The sequence below is a fragment of the Giraffa tippelskirchi genome, chromosome 5 (assembly GCF_054371585.1).
Source record: "Giraffa tippelskirchi isolate mGirTip1 chromosome 5, T2T-mGirTip1v1.2.pri, whole genome shotgun sequence".
In the NCBI taxonomy this organism is placed as follows: domain Eukaryota; kingdom Metazoa; phylum Chordata; class Mammalia; order Artiodactyla; family Giraffidae; genus Giraffa; species Giraffa tippelskirchi.
Window position 1 is genome coordinate 161,105,195 of NC_137279.1, and position 24,272 is coordinate 161,129,466.

The window sequence follows — 24,272 nt, forward strand, 5'->3', positions numbered from 1 at the left end:
ATAGAACATTGATATAGTAAAGCAGTTTGTTTCTGTAATTAGGTAAAATAACCAAATTTCATTTAATAGCTATTAATTTGTTGAATAAACCTCTTATTCACAGATAACATGAAGGAAACATTCATACAACTCAGGTTAATACATTACAGACTCTTGGTCAGCCTGGTTCAAATTACTGTAGCGGTTCTATATGAGTGCAATAAAATGGTCACTACAAAAATGAAATAAGTCTCGAAGATGCCTCACAACTTTTCTCTCTCTAGGAGATTCACAGTGCACGTAGAATAAGATTATTCTAGTTCAGTTCAGTTCAGTCATTCTGTTGTGTCCGACTCTTTGCGATCCCACAGACTGCAGCACGCCAGGCTTCCCCGTCCATCACCTATTCCCGGAGCTTGCTCAAACTAAATGATTTTAGTTTTTCCAAGTGTTGCTTCCTAATGCTGCTATAACGATCCCCTTCTCTCACTGGGTAATGGCTCCCTTAAGGGCATCTTGGCTAGATTACTTAGTTTTCAGTTCAGTTCAGTTCAGTCACTCAGTCATGTCCAACTCTTTGCGACCCCATGGACTGCAGCACACCAGTCTTCACTGTCCATCAGCAACTCCCAGAGCTTACTCAAACTCATGTCCATACACTCGGTGATGCCATCCAGCCATCTCATCCTCTGTCATCCCCTTCTCCTCCTGCCTCCAATCTTTCCCAGCATCAGGGTCTTTTCCAATGTGTCAGTTCTTCACATAAGGTAGACAAAGTATTGGAGCTTCAGCTTCAGCATCAGCCTGAATTATTCTAAGATATCCTATAATAACAAAGCCTAATTTTAACTGTTTCCTAAAGTTAGTTGTTCCTGGATCATTTTCCGAAGGAAAATCTTTTTTCTGGCAAACCCTGTTGGCTCCTTATACAACAGCTCTTCCCTCCTCCCCTTTTCTAACAGAACAATGATTTCACTGGAACAGCAACATGCCCAGTCCCAATGCATCTTGCGTTCTCTAAGCCAGTCTTGAGAATTCCTAGTGGCAGACCTGTGTGGCAGAACCTGGCCAATGAGACCTAAGGAGAAGTCTCCTGAGAGATTCTTCCTTTATCACAATGTATGGCATTGCGAGCCAGTCCTATTACCCTATTATCCTTCGGATACTGTTCTGTGAAAAATAAGATGCCTCTAAAAGTGACAGCCTCTTACAGTCAGGAAGTTACAAACCTGAGGTCAAAAGCCTTCTGGCTGAGGTGGGAGGAACAGAAAGATATAAAGGACTTGAATCTTTGATCAAATTGTTGAATCCACAAGTCAACTTGATGACCGCACCTGTCTCCATATTTCTTAATAAGAAAATGCAAATTTTATATAAGCTACTCTCAAACGTGATTATTATCACTTGCAGCTCAAACCATCCCAATTGACGAACATTCTCTCAGGCAATGGAATTAAGGGGGTGTCCTGCTGATTTCCTGTGAGATTGAGTGCTCAACACACTAGTCGGGGAAGGAAGCATGAAGGGCTGTTCAGGGCTGGGACCAAGGGGATTAATGTAACAAGACTGAGCCTGCTGTTCAGATCATGGCAAACTTAGCTTCATATGAGTCAGTGTGGTGCTACTAGTATGAGGTCTGTCCATTGTGAAGTACATCAGTAAGGATAAAAAAAGATTATGCTGAGGGAAGAAACAATCTTAAAAATTTAAGTCTCATTCAAGCTGAAAGTCCATTGTGGGTTGACTGGGGTCTCTGCCCTGACTCATCTTCACTCTGGGGCCCAGGAGGAGGGAGAATCCTTGTCTGGACCAGTGCTGGTTGTTGTATAAGAGAAAAGAAAGCTCTGGGGATTCTCATTTGACAATCAAAGGCTTGGTCCAGAAATAACACCCATCATTTCTCACAGCTCATTAAACAGAACTGGTTACAAGATTCCACTCAACCATAAAGAGGCCAGGAACAGGAAGCATTCAGAGACCATCTTCACTGGCTATGGTTCACATCAGTGGGGCTGGCACCGCAACAAAAGTTTCTAGCCAGAAAGCATGCTTGAGTCCCTTGGATTCTCTCTGGGAGGTCTGTCTGGGCAGAAGCCAGGCCTGGGTTGGTGGCTGGAGGATTTCAGGGAACTGCATTTGGCCTTAGGGGAGAGAGCTCATAAGCGCTAGACAATGTGTCAGGGTTCTATCAAACAGCCCCAAATCCAAGCAGGACTCTGGCCCCAGGAGGGAAACTGGAGGCCTAGATGTTTATCTCAAGTTTCTATTTGCTGAGTTCAGGTAGATAAACCTTCCATATGGTTTAATTTGAGAGGAATTTCTGGGGCCAGGTGGGATGGGAGAGAGGATTTGTAAGTCAGACTAGCAGGAAGGTGAATTTAACTGACTTATGGTTGAAGGAGAGCCAAGGTTCTATCCAGGGAGATAGTTTCAAAATTCAAATTTGAAGGGATTAGTGAGGCCAGAAAGAAGAGAATAAGTAAACAAAACCCGAGCTCAGGAGGATTACATGTGGAACGCAATGTAATGTGAGGCATGGACTTTGACAAGTGGCTTAGGAATAATGCAGTGAACCATGTGAGTGGACTCAACATTTCTTTGCGTCCAGCATAAGAAGAATTGTGCAATTTCAAGGGGTCAGGCCAGACTGGACAAACATGTTTGTTCCTTAGGGGAGAAGCCTGTGATTTAGTGAGGTTCCCAGTGCCTTGGGCCTAAGCGCAGAAAGACAAATTCCAGACTCACTGGCTGGGGAAGAGCTGCGGCTGGTCTGAACTGGGTGTACACAGCCTGGGTGTACCTTGGGGATGGAGCAGAGCTGAATCTTCAGGTGAAAGACCTTCAGTACCCGAGATTAGCCGAGCTGAGAAAGGAGGGCTGGATGTTTCATCACTTACAGATGACTTTTCAAGACAGATCTACATTACTGGCATCCTTGGGCCTCTCTCAACACCACTCACTGGGCATCTAGAATGAGATTTCTGGGCATTTTAAGCCTCTTTCTATGTATGTCCCCTTTCTCAGTGACTTGCACCTGGCCCCTTGATGCGCTGACAAGAACTATTCCGGCACTCTTGACCTAGTCAGAACCCATTAATCGTTGGTTGTTATGGATGGAACATAGAATTTTTATCCACAGAAACTGGATATAAAGTTTTCCAACCTGACTGGAAGCAATGCTTCTAGAAACTTTATAATGTAAAACTGGATTGGTTGAGGAGAAAAACTGCTATTTGTTGCAATTCTATTTTATATCAGGCACTGGGCCAGGCAGGGCTTCCCAAGTGGCGCTTCCCAAGTGCCAATGCAGGAGACGTGAGATGGAGGTTCTATCCCTGGGTCCAAAAGATCCCCCGGAGGAGGATACAGCAACCTACTCCAGTATTCTTGCCTGGAGAATCCCATGGACAGAGGAGCCTGGTGGCCTACAGTCCATAGGGTCGCAAAGATTCAGACATGACTGAAGCAACTTAGCATTCACACACACGCTGGGCCAGGTACTTCAAAACATCATCCCATTTACTTTTCACATTAGTCATGAGGCAGATTTTCTTTTCTTTCACTTTATAAATAAGGACCAGAGACGCACAGGTTAACTAGCTTGCATGAGTTTATAAACTGTGTGGATCAGTAAGCAATGAAGTTGTGTTCTGAAGGCAGGACTCCATGGCTCAAGGCTTGATCACTTCACCACTCTTCAGACAATAGAAATAACACAGTACTTTGATCAACCAGTGAGCATCAGAAGGGGCCTCCTAGATATTATTTATACATCTGCTAAAGAGGGGAACCACAGAGGAGAGAGCAATTAGCTAACTAGTGAATCATCCTGTGTTGCACAAATAAGCTAATTGAATTTACTTAGGAAGAAGCAAGGCCTCCCTGTTTCTGCTACCCAGTCTTGGGCCAGTTAATTTACCTCTTGGAGCAGTGGTTTCTGTATCTATAAAATGTGATCTCTCCCTTTGTCAGGGGTTCCCTTACCAATCCATTTATAAGGAGTAGCTGAGATTACATATGTGCAATCAATACAGATACTGAAAAGAAATATTCAAATGGAAGGCATCATTATTGACTTTGCCCACCAGACATTATAAGTAAAATATTTTCCACTTCAAATGTGTTAAAACTGTACAGTAGGGAGCCAGGCTAACCCTAGATTTTAACGAGAAAACACTTCTAATCAAGACATCAGGCATAACTTAAGCAAACAAAATTAGGTCTTTAGAACAATTTATTCTAATATGTGATTTTAAATGATTTTCTGTGTAGAATAGAAGTTGATCATAAGATTAACGAGTGAGCTAATCATAAATTAGGAAAGCTGAATTTATTAGCAGTAGTCTTTAAGTTATTTTTGCTTTATAAATTTTATATAATTGCCAAATATTTAGAAGTACAGCAGAAATATCCTTTTTAAAATGTACTGCTTTTTAAGTTCTCTCTATGAAAACTAGGAAAGGAAAAAAAACATTTTTTATATGCAAGACTTCCTCCTATTAACCGTCAATAACAGTTAAGCGTATTTTTGGAGACATGAGACAGCACAAAGATGCTTCTGTAATTCATTAGAAGGCCCTTCTTAAGTATAATTATATTACACAGCTCTGCTTGGTCATTAGTTTCTTGTTTAGCAACAATGTCCTTCATTTTAAATCCTTTGATGGTAATCATCTGTAACTATGCCCTTGAATTCTGAAAGCGTGTGTACCACAGCCCTGATTAACAATGGGTATTTCTGGACAACAATGTAACTGGTTTCCCATAAGAGATCATACAGGAAGTGGCCTGTAACAACACCAACAATTTGCAAAAGGTTTCTGAGCTTGAAGTACAACCCCAAAAGTGGTGTGTGGTTATGCATGTGTATGTTTGTGTGCACTTGTGCAATAAAAAACTAAAAGCAAGTCGTTAGATACAAGGCATGATTTTCTTAATGGCTTAATAACCATGTCACATTTTAAAGTTTTTGATGCTGCCTAAATTAAGGTGTGTTAACACATATCATAGATTGACCTGAAAGTGAGACATTTTGGAGATATTTTTAGCTTTACCTGTCTTTGTGCAGAAAAATGTCTCATGTTTGTGTATTTACTTACATATATATATATATATTGAGCACCCATATGCATTTAGGTGCAGAGAACACAGGTCTTGGTTTCCACAAGAGCAACCGGGTCAGTGGAAGGGGAACAAATAAGTCAACCTGAATAACCTGATTATCCTCCAGCCTGTGAGAAACAGATGATCACGTTAATGTTAAGAGTTTAATGCTCCAGCTTGTTACCCTCGCCTGCTGATCTTGTGCCTCCTCAAAGCTGGGTGTTTCCGGGGATGCCCTACAATATTTTGAGCATGCCCTTTGGAACGCACTCTCTCCATCCTTCTGCCTGCTAGTGCAACCGGCAACAACATAGACTGCGCTCTGATATTAAGACCAGCTGCCCAGTTGGGATCCCCCTGAGAGAGGGCATCGTGTTCAGCTGCTGCAATTTGGACTCTAGCGTCAGGTCCTGTTGTTTATCCCTGCTCTGCACCAAGTCACACATTCTGCCATTCCTGTCTTTTCTTCCCTGTCTCCCTCCTCTCCCAGCTTTTGTTCTCCCAGGCTCTTTGGAAAGCCACATTTACATTCTTCACATATGGCAAGTGTTTTTGGTCAAAAGAAAAAATCTGCAACGCGCTCCCTAGCATAGCGATTGGCGAAACAAGGCTGGCTTCAACTTGAAAGAAAAGCTTGCGGTAGGCAACCAAAACAAACAAAAATCCCCAGAACCACTCTGGCCACACTGTAATTCTTATTTATAAAAGCTGAATACTTACACTTTACAGGTGTACATTAAATAAACCCCCCCTTTCCAGTGCAAGAAGGTGAGTGCTGGAGTCATTAAAATTTTTATTACTGAGCTACCAACGGTTAAAGAAAGCCATATAGACATCTACATCTTCCTAAGACACTGGCATTATAGTAGGAACCAGAATTATCTTCTCAGGGATTAGCCATCTGGCCAGGTGGCACCAGAGAACACTGTGGAAACAATACTTGCAGAGTGCCTATTATCCACTGAGGTCGGGCCTTCAGGTTTTCTTCACTGAATCCTTATGACCAACATTAGGAGGTAAGTAACAGGTAGGCAAGCACTGACAGAGAGACTGAGGCTTACAGGTTAAGTATCTTGCCCAAGGTTTTTCAGCCCTTCTAACTTACTTCAGCTCCTTACTCTTAAGGTGCCAGAGCATTTCTAGGATTCCCATGTTCCCTGCCTCATTTGTGCATTTTCCTTTCTCTGTGAAGCAGTGGGAACCTTAGGTCAGGTTTGGTTGGAGTTGCCTCAGAGAATGACCAGTAGCTCTGCTAGTTACCCACATCACAAGCACTTTAATCACAGAGCGATAGACAGTCGGGACAGATTCCTTTGTAGCTGTTATTAATACAACAAGGAAACACTCAAAGTTTTGCACCTACACAGATCTGGATTTGTATCTTGTCTCTACTACCACCTGAGGGACTCGGGGCAAGCTGTTTAACTTTTCTGAGCCTTAGCTTTCTTAACTGCAATGTGAAGTTAATGCTACCTACTTCTCCACACTATGGTAAGGATTACAGAAAGGACTTGCCAAACAGTGGCTAACTATTCTCCCTTCTACCTCTGCAGTTCCTGGCCAGGCACGGCTCCTGCATTCACTACTGCTTTGCCCGAGTGGGGCCAGGCCTGTCCTGGTCTCTAACTCAGTGTTGATCAGCATTAGGAGCCTAGGCCTGTCAGACTGTGGTCCTGACATCTCACCTAGATCCTATTGTACCTGACTTCTCCTCAGTCTTTCTCATCCCTAGCTCAGGTTCTGTCTGGGGTCTAGGTGAATGAACTGGTCTTCTTCCTGCTGCCAAAGCCTGCTGGATTGGATGACCACACTCACTTTACACCCTAGTCCATGCCCAAGATCTTGATATCCTTTAGATGCTATAGAATGCTATTACAGAGCTGGCCTCTGCAACTGGGTATGATCATCCTACTCATAATTTGTATTGTTATTGTTCTGAGCATCTGCTCATAAGTTAGAAGTGAAACCAGGCCTAGCCTGCAATGCAGGAGACCTGGGTTCGATTCCTGGGTTGGGGAGATTCCCTGGAGAAGGAAATGGCAACCCACTCCAGTATTCTTGCCTGGAGAATCCCATGGACAGAGAAGCCTAGCAGGCTACAGTCCATGGGGTCACAAGAGTTGGACATGACTTAGCGACTAAACCACCACTGAGCATCTCCTAGGTGACAGGTCCTGCAAAAAGACAGGTATGGTTCAGACAATGGAACTAAGTGCTTTACAGGTATGAATTCTTTTAATTCTTGTTATGATCTGGTAAAGTAGGTACTATAAACATCTTCATTCAAAAACTGAAACTTGGGAAGATTGAGGGCCTTTCTTCAAGTCATGCAGGAAGTTAGAGGTGAAACCAGTCCTAGAATCCCAAGCCAAGGGTCACAGCCATTATACCATAATGCTCCATCCAATCTGTCAATCTTCCACTTTTCTGGGTGTTTGATATGCTAGGTGGCAGCAGGTGCCTTCTTTCAATGTGGCAACCCTTACAATGTACTTGATTAACTTACTTGTTTCTGTTTTTCTTTAGACTGGGAGAGCCCTGAGTGCAGGGACCATGTGTTTTTTTTTTTTATTTTTATCCCTGTACCCCAGTGTGTAGCACAATACCTGGCACAGAATAAGAAATAAGAAACCCAAAAGAGGTTTGATGACTGAGTGGTAGTGGTTTTTTCTTTTCTACCTGCTGATTTATGTTGCTGAGGTTCCATATGCTCTCTATCCAAACTCATCTGAAGGATGACAGCTCTAGAATCAACACTAGCAGTTACTCTTGGGTGCAAAATGGTATGCGTGTGTATGTACATATGCATGTATTTGTGTTTGTATGTATGTGTTATGATATCAACTAAAGTAACTGTAGTTGTGTTTTCAAACACTTGTCTACATCAAAACCTTTTAGCCACCATGCTTCTTTTCCACGTACTTTGTCTGCATAACATAAATACTTTTAAAGAATATAGTCTATTAAAAGAATAGAATGCTGCCCAATTTGGGTTTTGTCTAATGCTTCCTTCTGATTAGATGCAGCCTATGCGTTCCCAGCCAGAATGATGTTGTGTCCTTTTCAGGCTGTCACATCTGGAGGCCCCTGATGTCTATTTACGCATCTGAAGTTAATTTTGATCACCCAGTCAAGATGCTGTCCTATGTCTTCCCTGGGTGGTTAACATTCTTCTTCTTTTAACTGAAAAACAATCTGAGAGGAGACATTGTAAGACCACACATATAATCAAAATTTCCTCCTGGATTCATTTATGATTCCTGCCTGTACCTATCTTTAATATGATGCTTGCAAGATGACTCTTCTGCAGTTAAATGCAGTGGTGGTGGTGTTTTCATCATTAAGTTGTGTCCAACTCTTTGCAATGTCTGAGTCTAAACTGGATCCTATGCAGGAGGGAAAAATGCCATAGAAGACATTATTGAATTATTGACAAAATCAGAATATGAATGGAGGATGAAATAAAAGTGCTATATAAAAATTAAGGCTACTGAAATTTACTCTCAGGTGATTCATAAAAATCTGTGTGTATATGTATTCATATGTGAATGAATATATATGAGTGTATATACACACACACACACACACACAAACACACACACACGTAGAGAGAGGGAACATATAAATGAGAAAGCAGATGGATGGGATAACTATTCAAAGGTAAAAGTTAGGTACATGGGTATTCCCTCTATTATTCCTATTCTTGCAACTTTTCCATAAGTTTGAAATTATTTCCAAATAAAAAATTAATAACAAGTTTTTAGCCACCTCTAGAATAAATATTGGATATCCCACATAAAGTAATGTAAGTCTTTAGTGGCTGACATCAAATCAATTACCAAGGACCATTTCTCCTGGACGAAATGATCCCCAAGTTCCAGTCTCATAGGAGATCCTATGATACCTGGTGAAACTTCTGTCTCCATGATGATGCTTGTGGCTACTACCAAGTAAATAATGGTGGTATTTTGAAATGGAAGACTCTAGTTTTGGTTGCACATGTCTCAGCTTTCTTTATTAAAAGACAATGCAGAAATGAATCAAATGATACCTAAGGGTCTCAAATGTTAGGTGAAATGACAGAGATCCCCAATGCAATGATATGAAACCTGGCATCAGCCCCTGCAAGCTCTGCTCAGTCCCCTTTCATGATGGCTGCATACTCCTTCTGGTGTTCAACCAGCTTCAGGAATACTTGATATTTCTTGTCATAATATCTGTAGGAAAAAAATAATCATGTTGAATGATCTCAACAAAACTGTTGTGCAGCTTCCCCCGAGGTTTAGAAGAACAGGAATGTGTCTGTTACAGTTTTGCAGACACTTCCCACTTTTTGGATGCGGACAGAGCCCTGAGTCACACGTTTCACACCCACCATCTTTAACCTCCATGGGTGAATCTACATCTCCAGTTTAGAGGTAAAGGTTTTATATCTGAGAGTTGCTCAAGGAGGCAAATCTAAAAGAGTATCACTAAAAATGGGCAAAGCTGGAATTCAAACTCAGGGCTATCTTATTTCAAAGCCTCCACTATAATATAGTGAAAAGCCCAGGGTTGACACAGAACTTTTCGCATTCTTAGCTTCAATAAGTATTTCGTATATGACTACTCCACCCCTACTCCAGTTTAGTGACTGGTTTAAAGTCATAGCCTGCCCAGAGATGAGACTGAGTGTTTTAATCACCCTTTGCAGATTCTGCACCTGTATTGCCTTTGCAGAGTGCTTTATCTGGGAGTAAAACCCCATGAAAACATGACTAACGCCTCTTCTGGAGCTGCACCCTGCCTCCCAGGCATCCCACAGAGGGCCCTGCTCTCCTGTACTCTCTGGCTGAGTCTTCAGATGAGACGTGTTAGAACTAGTGTTGCCCATGAGTCAGACAGCAGAGCAGCTGAAGCTATCTTGGCATCACAATCTTCAAGAGGACAATAGTAGCTAAGACGAATTATACTTGCAGATGTCAGCTGGGCCCTTATTCCTTTTGGTTGGGAGAAAGGGGTAAGGGGTTAATGAAACCTGTCTAACATGTCTTGGTAGATTCTGAGGTTCTTTGAAAAGAAGTCTTCATGAAGGAACTTTGGGGCAAGCTTGGGAATTGGGGGTGAGAGATTGTAAGAGTAACCCTGGATACACACAGGGACTTCTACCTGCAACACACAGGGCTAAATGGATTAATAGGAACACAACCCCCCAGTCCCAACCCACCTCCCACCCCTAGCATTTCTACTTTAAGAATGCTGGTAACTTAAGAGCTGTGATGGGGCCAAACACAGGGTTAAGGGGTGGACTCTGAGGCCTGGGTTTGAATCTCAGCTTGGCCTCATTGCTAGTTGTGTGACCATGGATATATTACTTAATCTATTTGTTCCTAAATGTCCTATTTGTAAATGGGATAGCTCTCTACCTCAGCAGAGCTGTTATGTGAATTAAATGAGGTAATATTTGAGAAGCTCTTAGAACAGCACCTGGATCATAGCAAGTGATATCAATGCTGGCTACGTCTACTCCTCAAAAATTAACGTTCCAGTATTATCATCAATCTCACTATATGTACGTTCTACTAAAACTTTCTCTATGAGCCTCCAAATTTATTAACCACAGAATGATTTGGGGAACAGCAATTTGCTTCTTCTAATGTTATTCTCTGACAATCTAATGTCAATAATTTTTTTTCACTATATGAGATGGATTTTCTGACTTTGGGGAAACTTCTAGAAGGGAGCTTGGGTCAGTATTCCTTCTCATACACTTGAAGATTTCCAGTTTTAATACTGAAACCTTCGCAGCAACTTTGTACAGTGGGAAAAGCATCGGCTTTTCAGGCAGAGAAGCCTAGGTGATTTTGGGAACTTCTTCAAATGGTCTGAGTCTCAGTTTCCCCACTGTTAGAGGGACGATAACAGTACCTAATGTCATACAGTGACTGAACTTTAAACATGAAAATGAACATGAAGTACTCTGCAGGCTGTCAAACTCTCATACATGTGAGCTAATGTTCTTATATCCTTCTAGTATTCTGAAATGTCAAGAGATGGATAGACTGTTATTCAGGCATAAAAAAGAATGAAATAATTAATGAAATTTGCAACCACATGGATGGACCTAAGTGAAGTCAGAAAGAGAAAAATACCATATGATATCACTTATACGTGGAATCAAAAAAAATTATACAAATTAACTATTTGAAAAACAGAAATAGACTCACTGACATAGAAAACAAACTTATGGTTACCAAAAGAGAAAGGGAAGTAGGGATAAATTAGGAGTTTGGAATTAAAATACATACACTACTATATATAAAATAAATAAGCAAAAAGAACCTACTGTATAGCACAAGGAACTATACTTAATATCTTGTAATAAACTATAATGGAAAAGAATCTAAAAAAGAATATATATATATATATAGGCCAAAGCCTTTGACTGTGTGGATCACAATAAACTGTGGAAAATTCTGAAAGAGATGGGAATACCAGACTATCTGATCTGTCTCTTGAGAAACCTGTATGCAGGTCAGGAAGCAACAGTTTGAACTGGACATGGAACAACAGACTGGTTCAAAATTGGGAAAGAAGTATGTCAAGGCTGTATATTGTCACCCTGCTTATTTAACTTATATGCAGAGTACATCATGAGAAACGCTGGGCTGGAAGAAACAAAAGCTGGAATCAAGATTGCCGGGAGAAATATCAATAACTTCAGATATGCGGATGACACCACCCTTATGGCAGAGAGTGAAGAAGAACTAAAGAGCCTCTTGATGAAGGTGAAGGAGGAGAGTGAAAAAGTTGGCTTAAAGCTCAACGTTCAGAAAACTAAGATCATGGCATCTGGTCCCATCACTCCATGGGAAATAGATGGGGAAACAGTGGAAACAGTGTCAGACTTTATTTTTTTGGGCTCCAAAATCACTGCTGATGGTGACTGCAGCCATGAAATTAAAAGACGCTTACTCCTTGGCAGGAAGGTTATGGCCAACCTAGATAGCATATTTAAAAGCAGAGACATTACTTTGCCAACAAAAGTCCGTCTAGTCAAGACTATGGTTTTTCCAGTGGTCACGTATGGATGTGAGAGCTGGACGGTGAAGAAAGCTGAGCCCCGCAGAATTGATGCTTTTGAGCTGTGGTGTTGGAGAAGACTCTTGAGAGTCCCTTGGACTGCAAAGAGATCCAATCAATCCATCCTAAAAGAAATCAATCCTGGGTGTTCATTGGAAGGTCTGATGTTGAAGCTGAAACTCCAATACTTTGGCCACCTCATGCGAAGGGTTGACTCATTGGAAAAGACCCTAATGCTGGGTAGGATTGGGGGCGGGAGGAGAAGGGGACGACAGAGGATGAGATGGTTGGATGGCATCACCGACTCGATGAACATGGGTTTGGGTAGACTCCAGGAGTTGGTGATGGACAGAGAGGCCTGGCGTGCTGCAATTCATGGGGTCGCAAAGAGTCGGACACGACTGAGCGACTGAACTGAACTGAATATATACATATACACACATATGCACACATATATACATATCTGCATAACTGAATCACTTTGCTATATGCCCAACACATAGCACAACACAACACTATAAATTAACTGCACTTTAACAAAAAAAAAGAGAGATGGATAGACTATATTTTCCCTTTTTTATACAGGGCAAGCTGAGGTCCCAAGGCACTTCCTTCCCTGTGCTTTTTATTTTTCAATCTTTTTTTTACTGTGGCAAAATACACATACCCGGCTTCCCTGGTGACTCAGACGGTAAAGTGTCTGCCTGCAATGTGGGATACCTGGGTTCCATCCCTGTGTTTGGAAGATCCCCTGGAGAAGGAAATGGCAACCCACTCCAGTACTCTTGCCTACAAAATTCCATAGACGGAGGAGCCTGGTAGGCTACAGCCCATGGGGTCACAAAGAATCAGACACGACTGAGCAACTTCACTTCATACATGCCACGAAATTGACCATTTTAGACATTTTAAACTGCACAATTTAGTAGTATTAAGCACATTCATATTACAGTGCAGTCATCGCCACCATCCATCCATGGAACTGTTTTCACCTTGCAAAACTAAAACTCTACTCATTAAACAGTAACTTCCCTTTCTCTCCTTCTCCCTAGTCTCTAGCCACTGCCATTCTATTTTCTGTCTCTATGAATTCGACTATTCTAGGTCCCTCATGTAAGAGGCACGCTACACTAAGTCGCTTCAGTCGTGTTTGACTCTGTGCAACCCTATGGACTGTGGCCCGTCAGGCTCCTCTATCCATGGGATTCTCCAGGAAAGAATATTGGAGTGGCATGTAAGTGGAATCATACAATATCTGTCATTTTGTGACTGACTCTTTTCACTAACATAATGTCCTCAAGGTACATCCATGTTGCAGCATATTTCAGAATCCTATTTTTTTAAGGCTGAAAAATATTCTATCATATGCACATACCACTTTTTCTTCATGTATTCAACTGTCAATGGACACCTAGGTTGCCTTCATTCAGCTACTGTGAATAATGCTGCTATGAACATGGGTGCATAAATACCCAGAATTTCTGGGTTAATGATAATTCTATCTTTAAATTTTGAGGAACCACTGTATTATTTTCCACAGAGGATGTACCATTTTACATTCCTACTAGCAGTGGGCAAGGGATCCAGTTTTTCTGTACTCTTGTAAATAAAAGTAAAAAGTGAAAGTGTTAGTTGCTCAGTCTTTGTGACCCTATAGACTGTTGCCTGCCAGGCTCCCCTGTCTATGGACTTCTCCAGGCAAGAACATTGGAGTGGGTAGCCATTCCCTCTTCCAGGGGATCTTCCCAACCCAGGGATTGAACCCAGGTCTCCTGCATTGCAGGCAGATTCTTTACCCATCTGAGCTACCAGAGAAGCCCATACTAGTTATTTTTTGCTTTTTTTGACAGTAGCCATCCTAATGACTGTAAACTGGTATCTCGTGGTTTTGATTTGCATTTCCCTAAAGATGAGTGATGTTGATCTTTTCATGTGCTTACTGACTGTATATTATTTTTGTCTATTCAATAGACATTTTGTCCAAATGTCTATTCAAGTCCTTTGCCCATTTTTGATTTGGGTTGTTGGTTTTCTCGTTGTTGAGTTTTAAGAGTTATCTGTATACAGATATTAATCCTCGATCAGATAATCCTCGATCCTTCCATCTTAGGTCTGTGTGGCACAGACCTGAGTGTTCTGTTCAGACAAGAACGTGATTTGAGTCAAGGAGATGTTGGGAGGGGCCCAGAGGGGAACCGGCTCTCTTTCCACTTGCAAATCCTCAGGCCACCTGCAGATGGCGCCAGAGCACCGTGTGTGGCTCCCTCACAGAGGCCGGCTCCCAGCTGACAGCGAGAAACCAAGGATTCCTCTCAAAAGAACACGTGGGATCTACTCAAAGAACTGAAAAACAGACCTTCCTCAAAAGTCTTCGGAGGGTCAGTGAGGAGATGGAAAGAAGAATCTGTTTCTAATTTCAACAAAATAGGGATGTTGCTAGCCCAGGGCTCCCACCGCCACGGGGAACTCGGATCTCTCCAAGTTCTGGCACTGAGCTCCCGCAGGTACCGCTCTGCTTTACAACCCCGATATGCAGAGAGGGGTTTAGATTCAGGGGATTAATAGCCCAACTCCATCTGGAGATCTTCTAAGAAAATAAAAGGTGGATGGCTTTTTCCATGGACCATTCCACTCTGTTAAATGTTGATCATGCTTTGGTGGGATCAGCACCTTTTCCTGTCCATTACATAAGGTAGAATTTGCTTTTATGTCTTAACCTCAAATACTTTCCTAGAATGATAAAAGCCACTTGCACAATTGTTCCTTCATCTCTAAACTGACAACCAGTGAGTCAGTAGAGGTCCTTTTCATCTCTCGAATGGATTGTTGAAAAGCTTTCCATCTGGTCTCTCGGCTTCTACCCTTAGGCCCTCTCAGGCATCCTCTAAGAGGATCTTTCTAATACCTGTATCTGAACAGGTCCCACCACTCCTTAAAATTCACCATCTCCATTCTGCTGGTAGGATGACACCTGAGGTCTGCAGCTCTCTCACAGCCCCCTAGGACAGGAACCCTCTGTTCCCTCCACACCCAGTTCCCCTTGCTGTCACCTCCCATCTCATACTTTGCATTTCAGGATTATGAGTTGTTTAGAGTTTCCTGAATATACGATGCTGTTCCCACCTTTAAAACTTTGCCTTTGTTATTCCCTCTACTGACAAAGTTCTTTTCAGTTTTGGCTTGACAATTTCTTTTAAGCATTTAAAGTCAGGTAGACTTAACCCCATCTCAAAAGCTTTCCCTTACCCCTACAGGGTCAAATTTGCTTCTGCTTTGGGTTACTTTATCACCTGGTAATACTTTTATTATATAACATACCTGTTTGTCCTGAAGTGATCTATTATATAAATAAGATTGTATCTTACTCTCTTCTAAGTCTTGCCTAGATGTCAAACGGAGACGGCAATGGAACCCCACTCCGGTACCCTTGCCTGGAAAATCCCATGGACGGAGGGGCCTGGTGGGCTGCAGTCCAGGGGGTCGCTAAGAGTTGGACACGACTGAGCGACTTCACTTTCACTTTTCACTTTCATGCATTGGAGAAGGAAATGGCAACCCACTCCAGTGTTCTTGCCTGGAGAATCCCAGGGATGGGAGAGCCTGGTGGGCTGCCGTCTATGGGGTCGCACAGAGTCGGACACGACTGAAGCGACTTAGCAGCAGCAGCAGATGTCAAAGAGTATAATGGCTTGAAGACAGGAGGGATTCAATAAATAAGTGTTTTGTGAATTGGGGTTAAAACATTAATCAAAGTCATGTTGGTCTACTGTATAGCACAGGGAACTATACTCAATATTTTGTAATAACCTATAAAGGAACAGAACCTGAAGAATACACACACACACACACACACACACGCATATGTATATATAACTGAACTGCTGTGCTGTATACCTGAAACTAACAGGATATTGTAAATCAAATAAACTTCAATTTTAAAAGAAAGTCATGTTGTAACCCTCAAAGTCACGTAATGCAAAGGCAAAGGGTGGAGGAACAGATAGATGCTACTGTGCGAGAAGACATGAGATTTCCATTTTAGGACAGATGAGACCAGATTTGCTGTTAATGACCTAAGGAAAAGAACTTTGATTTGAAAGTTCAAAAGTGAATATTTGACCCCCAGGTCTGGCCCTTCCTAGCTCTGTGATCTTAAGGAACTGAAAACGACTTTACCTTTTTGAGATGTAGTTTTATCAACTATTAAATGAAAAGGCTGGCATGCTGACCCCTGTGGTTTATTCCAGCTCTAGAGTTGCATGCGTCTGTTGTTTTCATCCCTCAGTATTGTGCGTGGAAAACATATAAACTTACCTTTTATCCTCATGTCTAGGAAACACAACTTTTCCAACTTTGCTCATTTTTGCCATTGCCTCCTGTCAAATAGAAAACAGAACACAGCTAAGTTGGAAAGTTAAAACCTAAGTGAGGCCTATCACAGGCAAAAACATGCTAATGAGAATTTATTTCTCCTTAAGAGATTCAGTGAGTCCATTTTTTTTTTTCAACTTAATTTCTCTGGTGTTAAGATTAAAACCCAATGAATATTAAAAGTTACATCTACCACCACATAGCCTGGGCTTAATAAATGATCACCTATTGAGACCTCCAGCGCATAAACAACTTGGAAGGCAAAGCACTTTTGTGATGGCTCACAGGGGGCTATGGGAGGGAACTATTTCCTCTTCCCATTGCCCGGACTTGAGGGCCTGAGAAGGCAACATAATCTGCCATTGAGCCTGTTGTCCACTTAACTCACAACAGTAACTGAACAGAAGCCACTCTGCACCCAACCCTTAGGTCAGAATATTTAAGACCTCTTCATTTCACTTTCAGTTCTCTTCCCAGTCGTCTCTGCAACTGTGAGTACAGATGTGAGATCTCTGGGCTGAGTCTAACAGACGCGACCTCAGGACATTCTTGTCTTTACAATGGGGCAGGTGGGCAGTCAGCAAGTTGCAGTGTCTTGGGTGGACATGGTCGGAATGAACAGCAGCAAGCTCAACCACAGATTGCATTGGCTCCATTGTATGAATGGAGAGGTCAGGTTTCCTTGGGTGGTCTCCCAATGTTGTTAGGTTCGTGGGAAAGTTAGGGGAATAGAGTGAACCCATACTTTGTGGAGTCCAAAGACTTGACTTTGGGAGATTGCAAGCAATAGCATGACAAAACTCCTCAGAAGAGGTCCTGTCTTGGGAACAGCTATTGAACTCTTATTGTTAAGGATGTAGTCATTCTGGGGTCACATATGTACAACTTCTTACCCTATACATGTATTAATTACTCACTATGTACCAGACACTGTGCTAGGAATACAGATTTGTATCAGACATGCTCTATGGCCTAGAGAAACTCACATATTAGCAGAGGAGGAAAGAAATAAGAAGCTGGCTACCACACAGAATGTGAAAGGCCCTTGGTATCTTCAAAACGTGCCCAAGTGTTACCTTGAACATCGTTACCACGTTACTGGTGATTTATTTATTTACATACACATACATATGTATTTATTTATACAATTCTATAAATATTATGTTATTTATCACTGATTCTTGTGTGACAAGTCATGTACTTACTAGTTTATATTCCTTCTCTGCCTCTTCATCCTTCGTTCTAACCAGAATGTAAGCTACATAGGCTGGGAGCTTTGTCTATTTGCTGCTTAATCTCAGTACCTAGACTATTCATAAAACATATTGAGCCCCTTCCACATGCCAAGCACAGCATTCAATATAAATGGAAAACAGAGATGAAGAATAAATGGTCCTTTCATCAAGAAGCTCACCACGGAATGGAAAAGACATTTACTACGATCAAAATAGAATGTGATAAATACCATGCTAGAAGCAGATAAACTTCTTTTCAATAGTTATTCAAGGATTAAGAAACTTGATACTTTTTCATCTACTAATCACTTACACATATTTCCAATCTGGCAAATATGTTCTACCAGCTTTTCCCAAGGATGCCATGGACATTCTGACTAGTTATCTGGTTTCCTAGTGTCTAGTGGTTTTAAAAGTGCTGTTTGGGACATCAGAGATGCTGAGAGTAGGAAGCCCGCTGACAGAAGGAAAAAAACAGCAGGCTTACTAAGGAGGAGGTTTGGAAAATTATGAAAAACTATTGAAAAGGGAATCAAGGTGAAAGGATAAGAACCAACAAAGGGCAATCTAGGGACATTTTGTGAAAGAGCAACCACATCTTAGTGTGGCCATCGCCGTTCCACTTAACAAGAATATTTAAAGAGCTCTGCTCACCCCAATGTATGTCAGAATGTTCTCCTTCATAAACTAAATTCTGATTACTTTAAAGCAAGTCCCATGTGTTGCTGAGATGGTCGCAGTCATCCCTCCCACCAAATTTGCCACTGGGTCTCTTGTTTTGGGCTTGCTTCTTCCTTCACAGCGGTGTTCTGTTCTGCTCTGCCTGTTTTAGGGCAGACCTGCCTGCTCTGAATCTTGAAAATACCCTGGGGCAATCCTGAGCATTGGGCTTAGGCTTTAGACTTGAGCTAACATTCCAAGACTGTCTTCATGGGTGGGATCCAGGAAACTTGTATTATACAAGAAGCATCATAAATGTCACTTCCCTTCCCACTGTAATAGATGTGTAGACACACGGCAGATAGCAGGGAATTCTTTCTTCCTGTCTTCATGTTACTTTTGCTTATTTTTAAAATAAATTTTTGAGGAATAAAAGCAATAGAGATTTCAAGGGTTTAACAAGAAGTTATTTTGTTTCTCATGAAAGTACAGATTTAAGACATTAGGCTGAGCTCAGGTATTGATTCCACAGAAAGTCTTTCCTGACTCATCCTCACTGTCTGCCTCCCACCTAGAATGAATTGTCTGCTACTCTAGAAACTTGTGCTTCCATCTATTACAGCATTTATGACACAGTACCACAATTTTTTGTTAGCACATCAGCTGCCCCAACTAGACTCCTGCTCCTTAAGCAGCAACTGTCTTAACTATTTCCACTGCCAAACTCAGCATCTGGTGTATCATACGTGCCCAGCAAATGTCTATGGGATGAAGGAATGTTAAAATGGAAGTTTTGTCTGAGAGCTAAAGTTGACAGATATAAGATACCAGAGTGAGCTGGAAACAGACCACCCTGAAGAATTTGTAAAAAGGGTAGCTGAGGACCCATAAATCAACTCTGAAACCTTTCATCCATGTGGAAGGTCAGAAAAAGAGATGGAATTTTAGGAGGGAGCTGTGTGTGGACTGAGGATCAGGGCTCCTTCCAGGGGAGGGGGTCAGAGCATGGTTTCACTGACATCAACTGGTATCTGGACACATGTCCCTGAGGTTGTGGGACAGGGTGGGCTGAGTGTACCTCCTGTCTGGAGGAGAGACGGTGGCTGGCAGCTTTGGCGTAGAAGTGAAGGAGTGTTGCCCTAGGATCAGCCAGTACTGCCAGCATCTGTCAGATTTCAAAAGGCATGACTGTTTTCCATAGACCCGAGGTGGCCACAGATGAGAGGGCTTTGTGGGTCTGTCTTAGATCCTGGCCAGTATGGCTATCTAATGAGGAGAGGGAGCCTGCACTGGGAACCTGCTATAAAGCACAGAAAGCTCAGCTCAGTGCTCTGTGATGATCTCCATGGTTGGGATGGGGGTGGGACGGGAGGGAGGTCCAAGAGAGAGAGGATATATGTGCACAAATAGCTTATTCAGTTCACTGTACAGCAGAAACTAACACAACATTGTAAGCAATTATATTCCAATTTAAAAAAAGAGAAAAAAGAAGCTTGAGGCAACCAAATGGATTTTTAAGGAATTAAAAGAGCTACTAGAATAGAGAAGGACAAGGACAAGATACAATGAGATGTCTATAGAAGTGGAGAGTCTCCCTAAAAAATCTGCAATGGAGCCTAGCTGTAAACACATTTTCAATTTAGCACGAAGTCCATTTATGACAGTGCTATTCAAGATAAGAACTTTCCTACACCCCTAACTCTCTTCCTTCCCAGCTTCCAACCACCTCTGAAGAACAAGAAGAAAGCTAACATATACTTGGAGAGAAAGTGAATGAGGAAAAAAAGAAGAATCTAATCACAGCCATCTCTTCATATCTCCAGCAGTCCTGGTTGGAGGAATGAGGAGCTGTCTTATCTTTAGATGAACATTGAAGTGATGAGCATGATATTTTTCTTGGTATTCTAATGTTGGAATTTTGGTTATGTCTCACGACTTCCAGGGACCATAAAATGCATATCATCTAAGTGACTTTCTGCTTACTTAAGAAAGTAATGGGACTACCAAAATTTTTAACGAGGCCAGAGAGAAACTAGCCCAAGTGCACAGATATAAAGGGACAGTGGGAGTAAAAAATACAGTTGTTTTTCAATTCTGTCTCAAAAATTGTGTTATATGTGCATAATAAACGTTCAGAAAACTAAGATCATGGCATCTGGTCCCATCACTTCTTGGGAAATAGATGGGGAAACAGTGGAAACGGTGTCAGACTTTATTTTTTTGGGCTCCAAAATCACTGCAGATGGTGATTGCAGCCATGAAATTAAAAGATGCTTACTCCTTGGAAGGAAGGTTATGACCAACCTAGATAGCATATTTAAAAGCAGAGACATCACTTTGCCAACAAAGGTCCATCTAGTCAAGGCTATGGTTTTTCCAGTGGTCATGTATGGATGTGAGAGTCGGACAGTGAAGAAAGCTGAGCGCCGAAGAATTGATGCTTTTGAACTGTGGTGTTGGAGAAGGCTCTTGAGAGTCCCTTGGACTGCAAGGAGATCCAACCAGTCCATCGTAAAGGAAATCAGTCCTGGGTGTTCATTGGAAGGACTGATGTTGAACAAAAGCTGAAACTCCAATACTTTGGCCACCTCATGCAAAGAGTTGACTCATTGGAAAAGACCCTAATGCTGGGAAGGATTGGGGGCAGGAGGAAAAGGGGACGACAGAGGATGAGATGGTTGGATGGCATCACTGACTCGATGGACATGGGTTTGGGTAAACTCCGGGAGTTGGTGATGGACAGGGAGGCCTGGCGTGCTGCAATTCATGGGGTCGCAAAGAGTCGGACACGACTGGGCGACTGAACTGAACTGAACTGAACTGAATAAACAATAGATGAAAATATATTTAAAAAATCAACAGGTTCAAGAGCATAGGTGGTTAGCTTTTCAGTGTTCACTTGCTTTTTCTGTCTTTACTTGATAGAGTAGCATAAAGGGATTTGATCATTTGAAGGAGAATAAAACAAAACTGCAATCGAAAAAAAAAGTTATGCTTCTAGAGGCAGTCAAAATGACTCGGGCTCATTCTCCTCTCTTCTGGGAGGTAGGGCTCATTAAGGGTATTCGGCCCAATATGGAGAATACCCAGAGAACTGGTGCTGTCATCAGAAACGGCACTGCTGAGTTTTCCCATTTTTCCAAATCATTAACATAAAACTGAAACCTCATGAACCCACTGGCTGCAGTAAATCTGGAAATTACCACAGCATAACAATATGAATTTATTATGGAAATGCTGACACGTGCTAAATATAGTCACCCCCCACAATATATTTCTGTTCAAAAGGGTTTATTTGAAGTTGGCCTCAAAATTCATTCTTTTTGTCAGCAGGCAAGAGCCGGACAATCTGGATTTGTAGCACGCTACCCTCTTTGTTGGGGAGTCTAGACAGAAACAACGAAGACAGGGACTTTTCTCTTTCCTTTTTGCCCACACAATGAGAGCTTTTGAAAACAAAATATTTGGTAAAATCGCCTTTTAATCACTTCTTTTCTTTCTCTCTATAAGGCCGAGCTATAAATAAACCATGAAAGTTCACATTTGATCGTCACTTCTGTAAGAAAAAATAGGAGCCCTGTACCAGGACCATGAAAGACTGCATTCATGGGGTATGACCCTTCCCTGCCGTGTCAAGGCCGAGATACCAGTCCGCACACGCAGCTCGCCACTTCCCTGGGAGCAGCACTGGCAGCCACCAGGCCTGTGTGGGCCCAAGGAGCTCCCAGGTGTCACGTGTTCCAGACTGGCTTGGGAGCCACCAAAGGGCTGCAGGCTACACTGGGTGAGGTACCCAGGGAAGTTAGGTTCAAGAAAGGAAGGTGCTCATCAGCACCCACAGAGAAGAAGGGGATTCCGAGAGTGGCAGACAGAAATGTTGGCAATTTGGGGAGCAGGGGATTTGATACTTTCCCTCCCACCCAGGAGAAGGGGAACAATGACCTTAAGACTTTGGGAAGGCTGGCAGGTAGTCTAGACTTAGGCACCAAAGTGCAATGCAAGTTTGGCAGTGTCAAGTCATGGTATACAGGGAAACCACAACCTGGCCTGGTGGGAGCTATACTGTGACTCCCTAAAGGCAGGAACCATGTCACTGTAAGTCTCACGCTTAACATGGTCCTAGCACATAAGTGCATAGTTGCTTGGTGAATGTTGGCTGAGCTGCTGAATGAAGGGTGGTGACATTCATGACAGAGGTAATGGAAGATCACCTAATGGTGTTTCTAAAATAGCATACACGCATGCCGGGGGGTGCTAGAGATGATCTACTAAGATTTCAGAAGAAAATATTGGAAGTGCTACTTAGATGACTTTTAGACTGAGGAAATTAATTCAGCTTTAATATGCAGATTGTCACCAGTTCCAAAAGTTGGTCCACACATCAGTCATGAATGAGTAAGATGTGTGAGGTCTCCTAGAAGGAGGATGAGAGTGCTACAACATCACAGAGGGCAGCAGGGCACCCCATCCCGTGTCCCCAGCTCCCAGGGGTTTGCTACATGTCATCATTTACATGTTCCAGGTTGGTAGGTTTATGTGCAAGCGTGTGTGTGCAGTTGCTAAGTCATGTCTGACTCTTTGTGACCCCATGGACTGTACAGCCAGCCAGGCTCCTCTATCCATGGGATTTCCCCGGCAAGAATACTGGAGTGGGTTGCCATTTCCTCCTCCAGGGGTCTTCTTGACCCAGGTATTGAACCCGTGTCTCCCACGTCTCCTGCTTGGCAGGTGGATTCTTTAGCACTGAGTCACCTGGAAAGCTAATAAGTCAGATAGAAAAAGATAAATACTGTATGACATCACTTATATGTGGAATCTAAAAGAGTAATACAAATGAATTCATATGTAAAACAGTAGAGGACAAACCAGCGTTTACCAGTGGGGACAAGGAAGGAAGGATGGGTAAGATGGGGGTAGGAGATTGAGAGAAATAAATTATGTATGAAATAGATAAGCAATAAGCATATACTGTACCATTGTACAGCACAGGGAATCATAGACTTTATCTTGTAATAACTTCATGGAGTATAATCAGTAAAAATACTGAATTGCTATGCTATATACCTGAAATTAACATAATATCATAAATCAACTATACTTTAATTAAAAAAAGAAAAAGAATACTGTTTGATATATATAGAGGCACATACAAAATCATTTAGAAATTATCAATAATCATTTAAAAAAATCATTAAAAACTCATCTGGCCATAGACAGTGTAACTTCAGATATTGCATCATGTTTGTATGATGCTATTATTATAAAATAGTATCTTATTTCAGCTCTATTTCAGTTGTTTTATGTGTAAATAATCTACAAGCATAGTAGAATATGCATATACTTTTTCATAAATAAGTTTCCATGTATTTAGCGTGTAAGTTCAATTTTTTTTAAAACTGATGGAGTATATGAGCCAAAAAGCAAGGTGTCCATTGGCCCAGCAGTCAACGCCCATGGTTGTTGCTAGGTTACCAGTTCAGCCAAGATATTGCAGGTGCTACTTTGTGCTGTGCATTGTATTAATCACTTTATGTACATGATTCTAAATTCTCAAAATGACTGTGACACAGATATCATCATCTATCTTCACTTTATGGACCAAGAAGTGAACGGAGAGAGTATGAGGAATTTGCCTAAGGTAAGAAAGCGAATATGCAGTAAAGCTAGAATTGAGACCCACCTCCGACTCCAGGCTTTTGCTTAGCCCTACACTCAGCTGTGACCCTCCTGTTCTCCTTGCAGTGCAAAAACCTGGCACTTGAGTCCCCTGGTGGTGGTGGTTTAATAAGTTGTGTTCAACTCTTGTGACCCCGTGGATTGTAGCCTGCCAGGCTCCTCTGTCCATGGGATGTCCAGGCAACA

At 42.0% G+C, this 24,272-nt stretch overlaps 1 protein-coding gene and 1 long non-coding RNA gene across 15 annotated transcripts in view; one reads left to right on the forward strand and one right to left on the reverse strand.

Annotated features, from left to right (window-relative positions):
• LOC145505033 (uncharacterized) overlaps window positions 1–24,272 on the forward strand; it is a 58,143-nt gene that overhangs the window by 33,297 nt on the left and 574 nt on the right. The window contains exons 3-4 of the long non-coding RNA XR_014052723.1: window positions 21,921–22,194; window positions 23,981–24,048. This is a non-coding gene — a long non-coding RNA (uncharacterized LOC145505033). The remainder of the gene's footprint in view (window positions 1–21,920; window positions 22,195–23,980; window positions 24,049–24,272) is intronic.
• Window positions 9,070–24,272, reverse strand: part of FGGY (FGGY carbohydrate kinase domain containing) — a 486,984-nt gene continuing 471,781 nt past the window's right edge. For all 14 annotated transcript variants that reach the window (XM_081486695.1, XM_081486697.1, XM_081486688.1 and 11 more), the window contains 2 exons: window positions 16,459–16,520; window positions 9,070–9,299 (listed from right to left, as the gene is read on the reverse strand). In XM_081486695.1, the coding sequence (XP_081342821.1) occupies window positions 9,218–9,299; window positions 16,459–16,520 (144 nt within the window). In that variant the 3' untranslated portion in view covers window positions 9,070–9,217. The remainder of the gene's footprint in view (window positions 9,300–16,458; window positions 16,521–24,272) is intronic.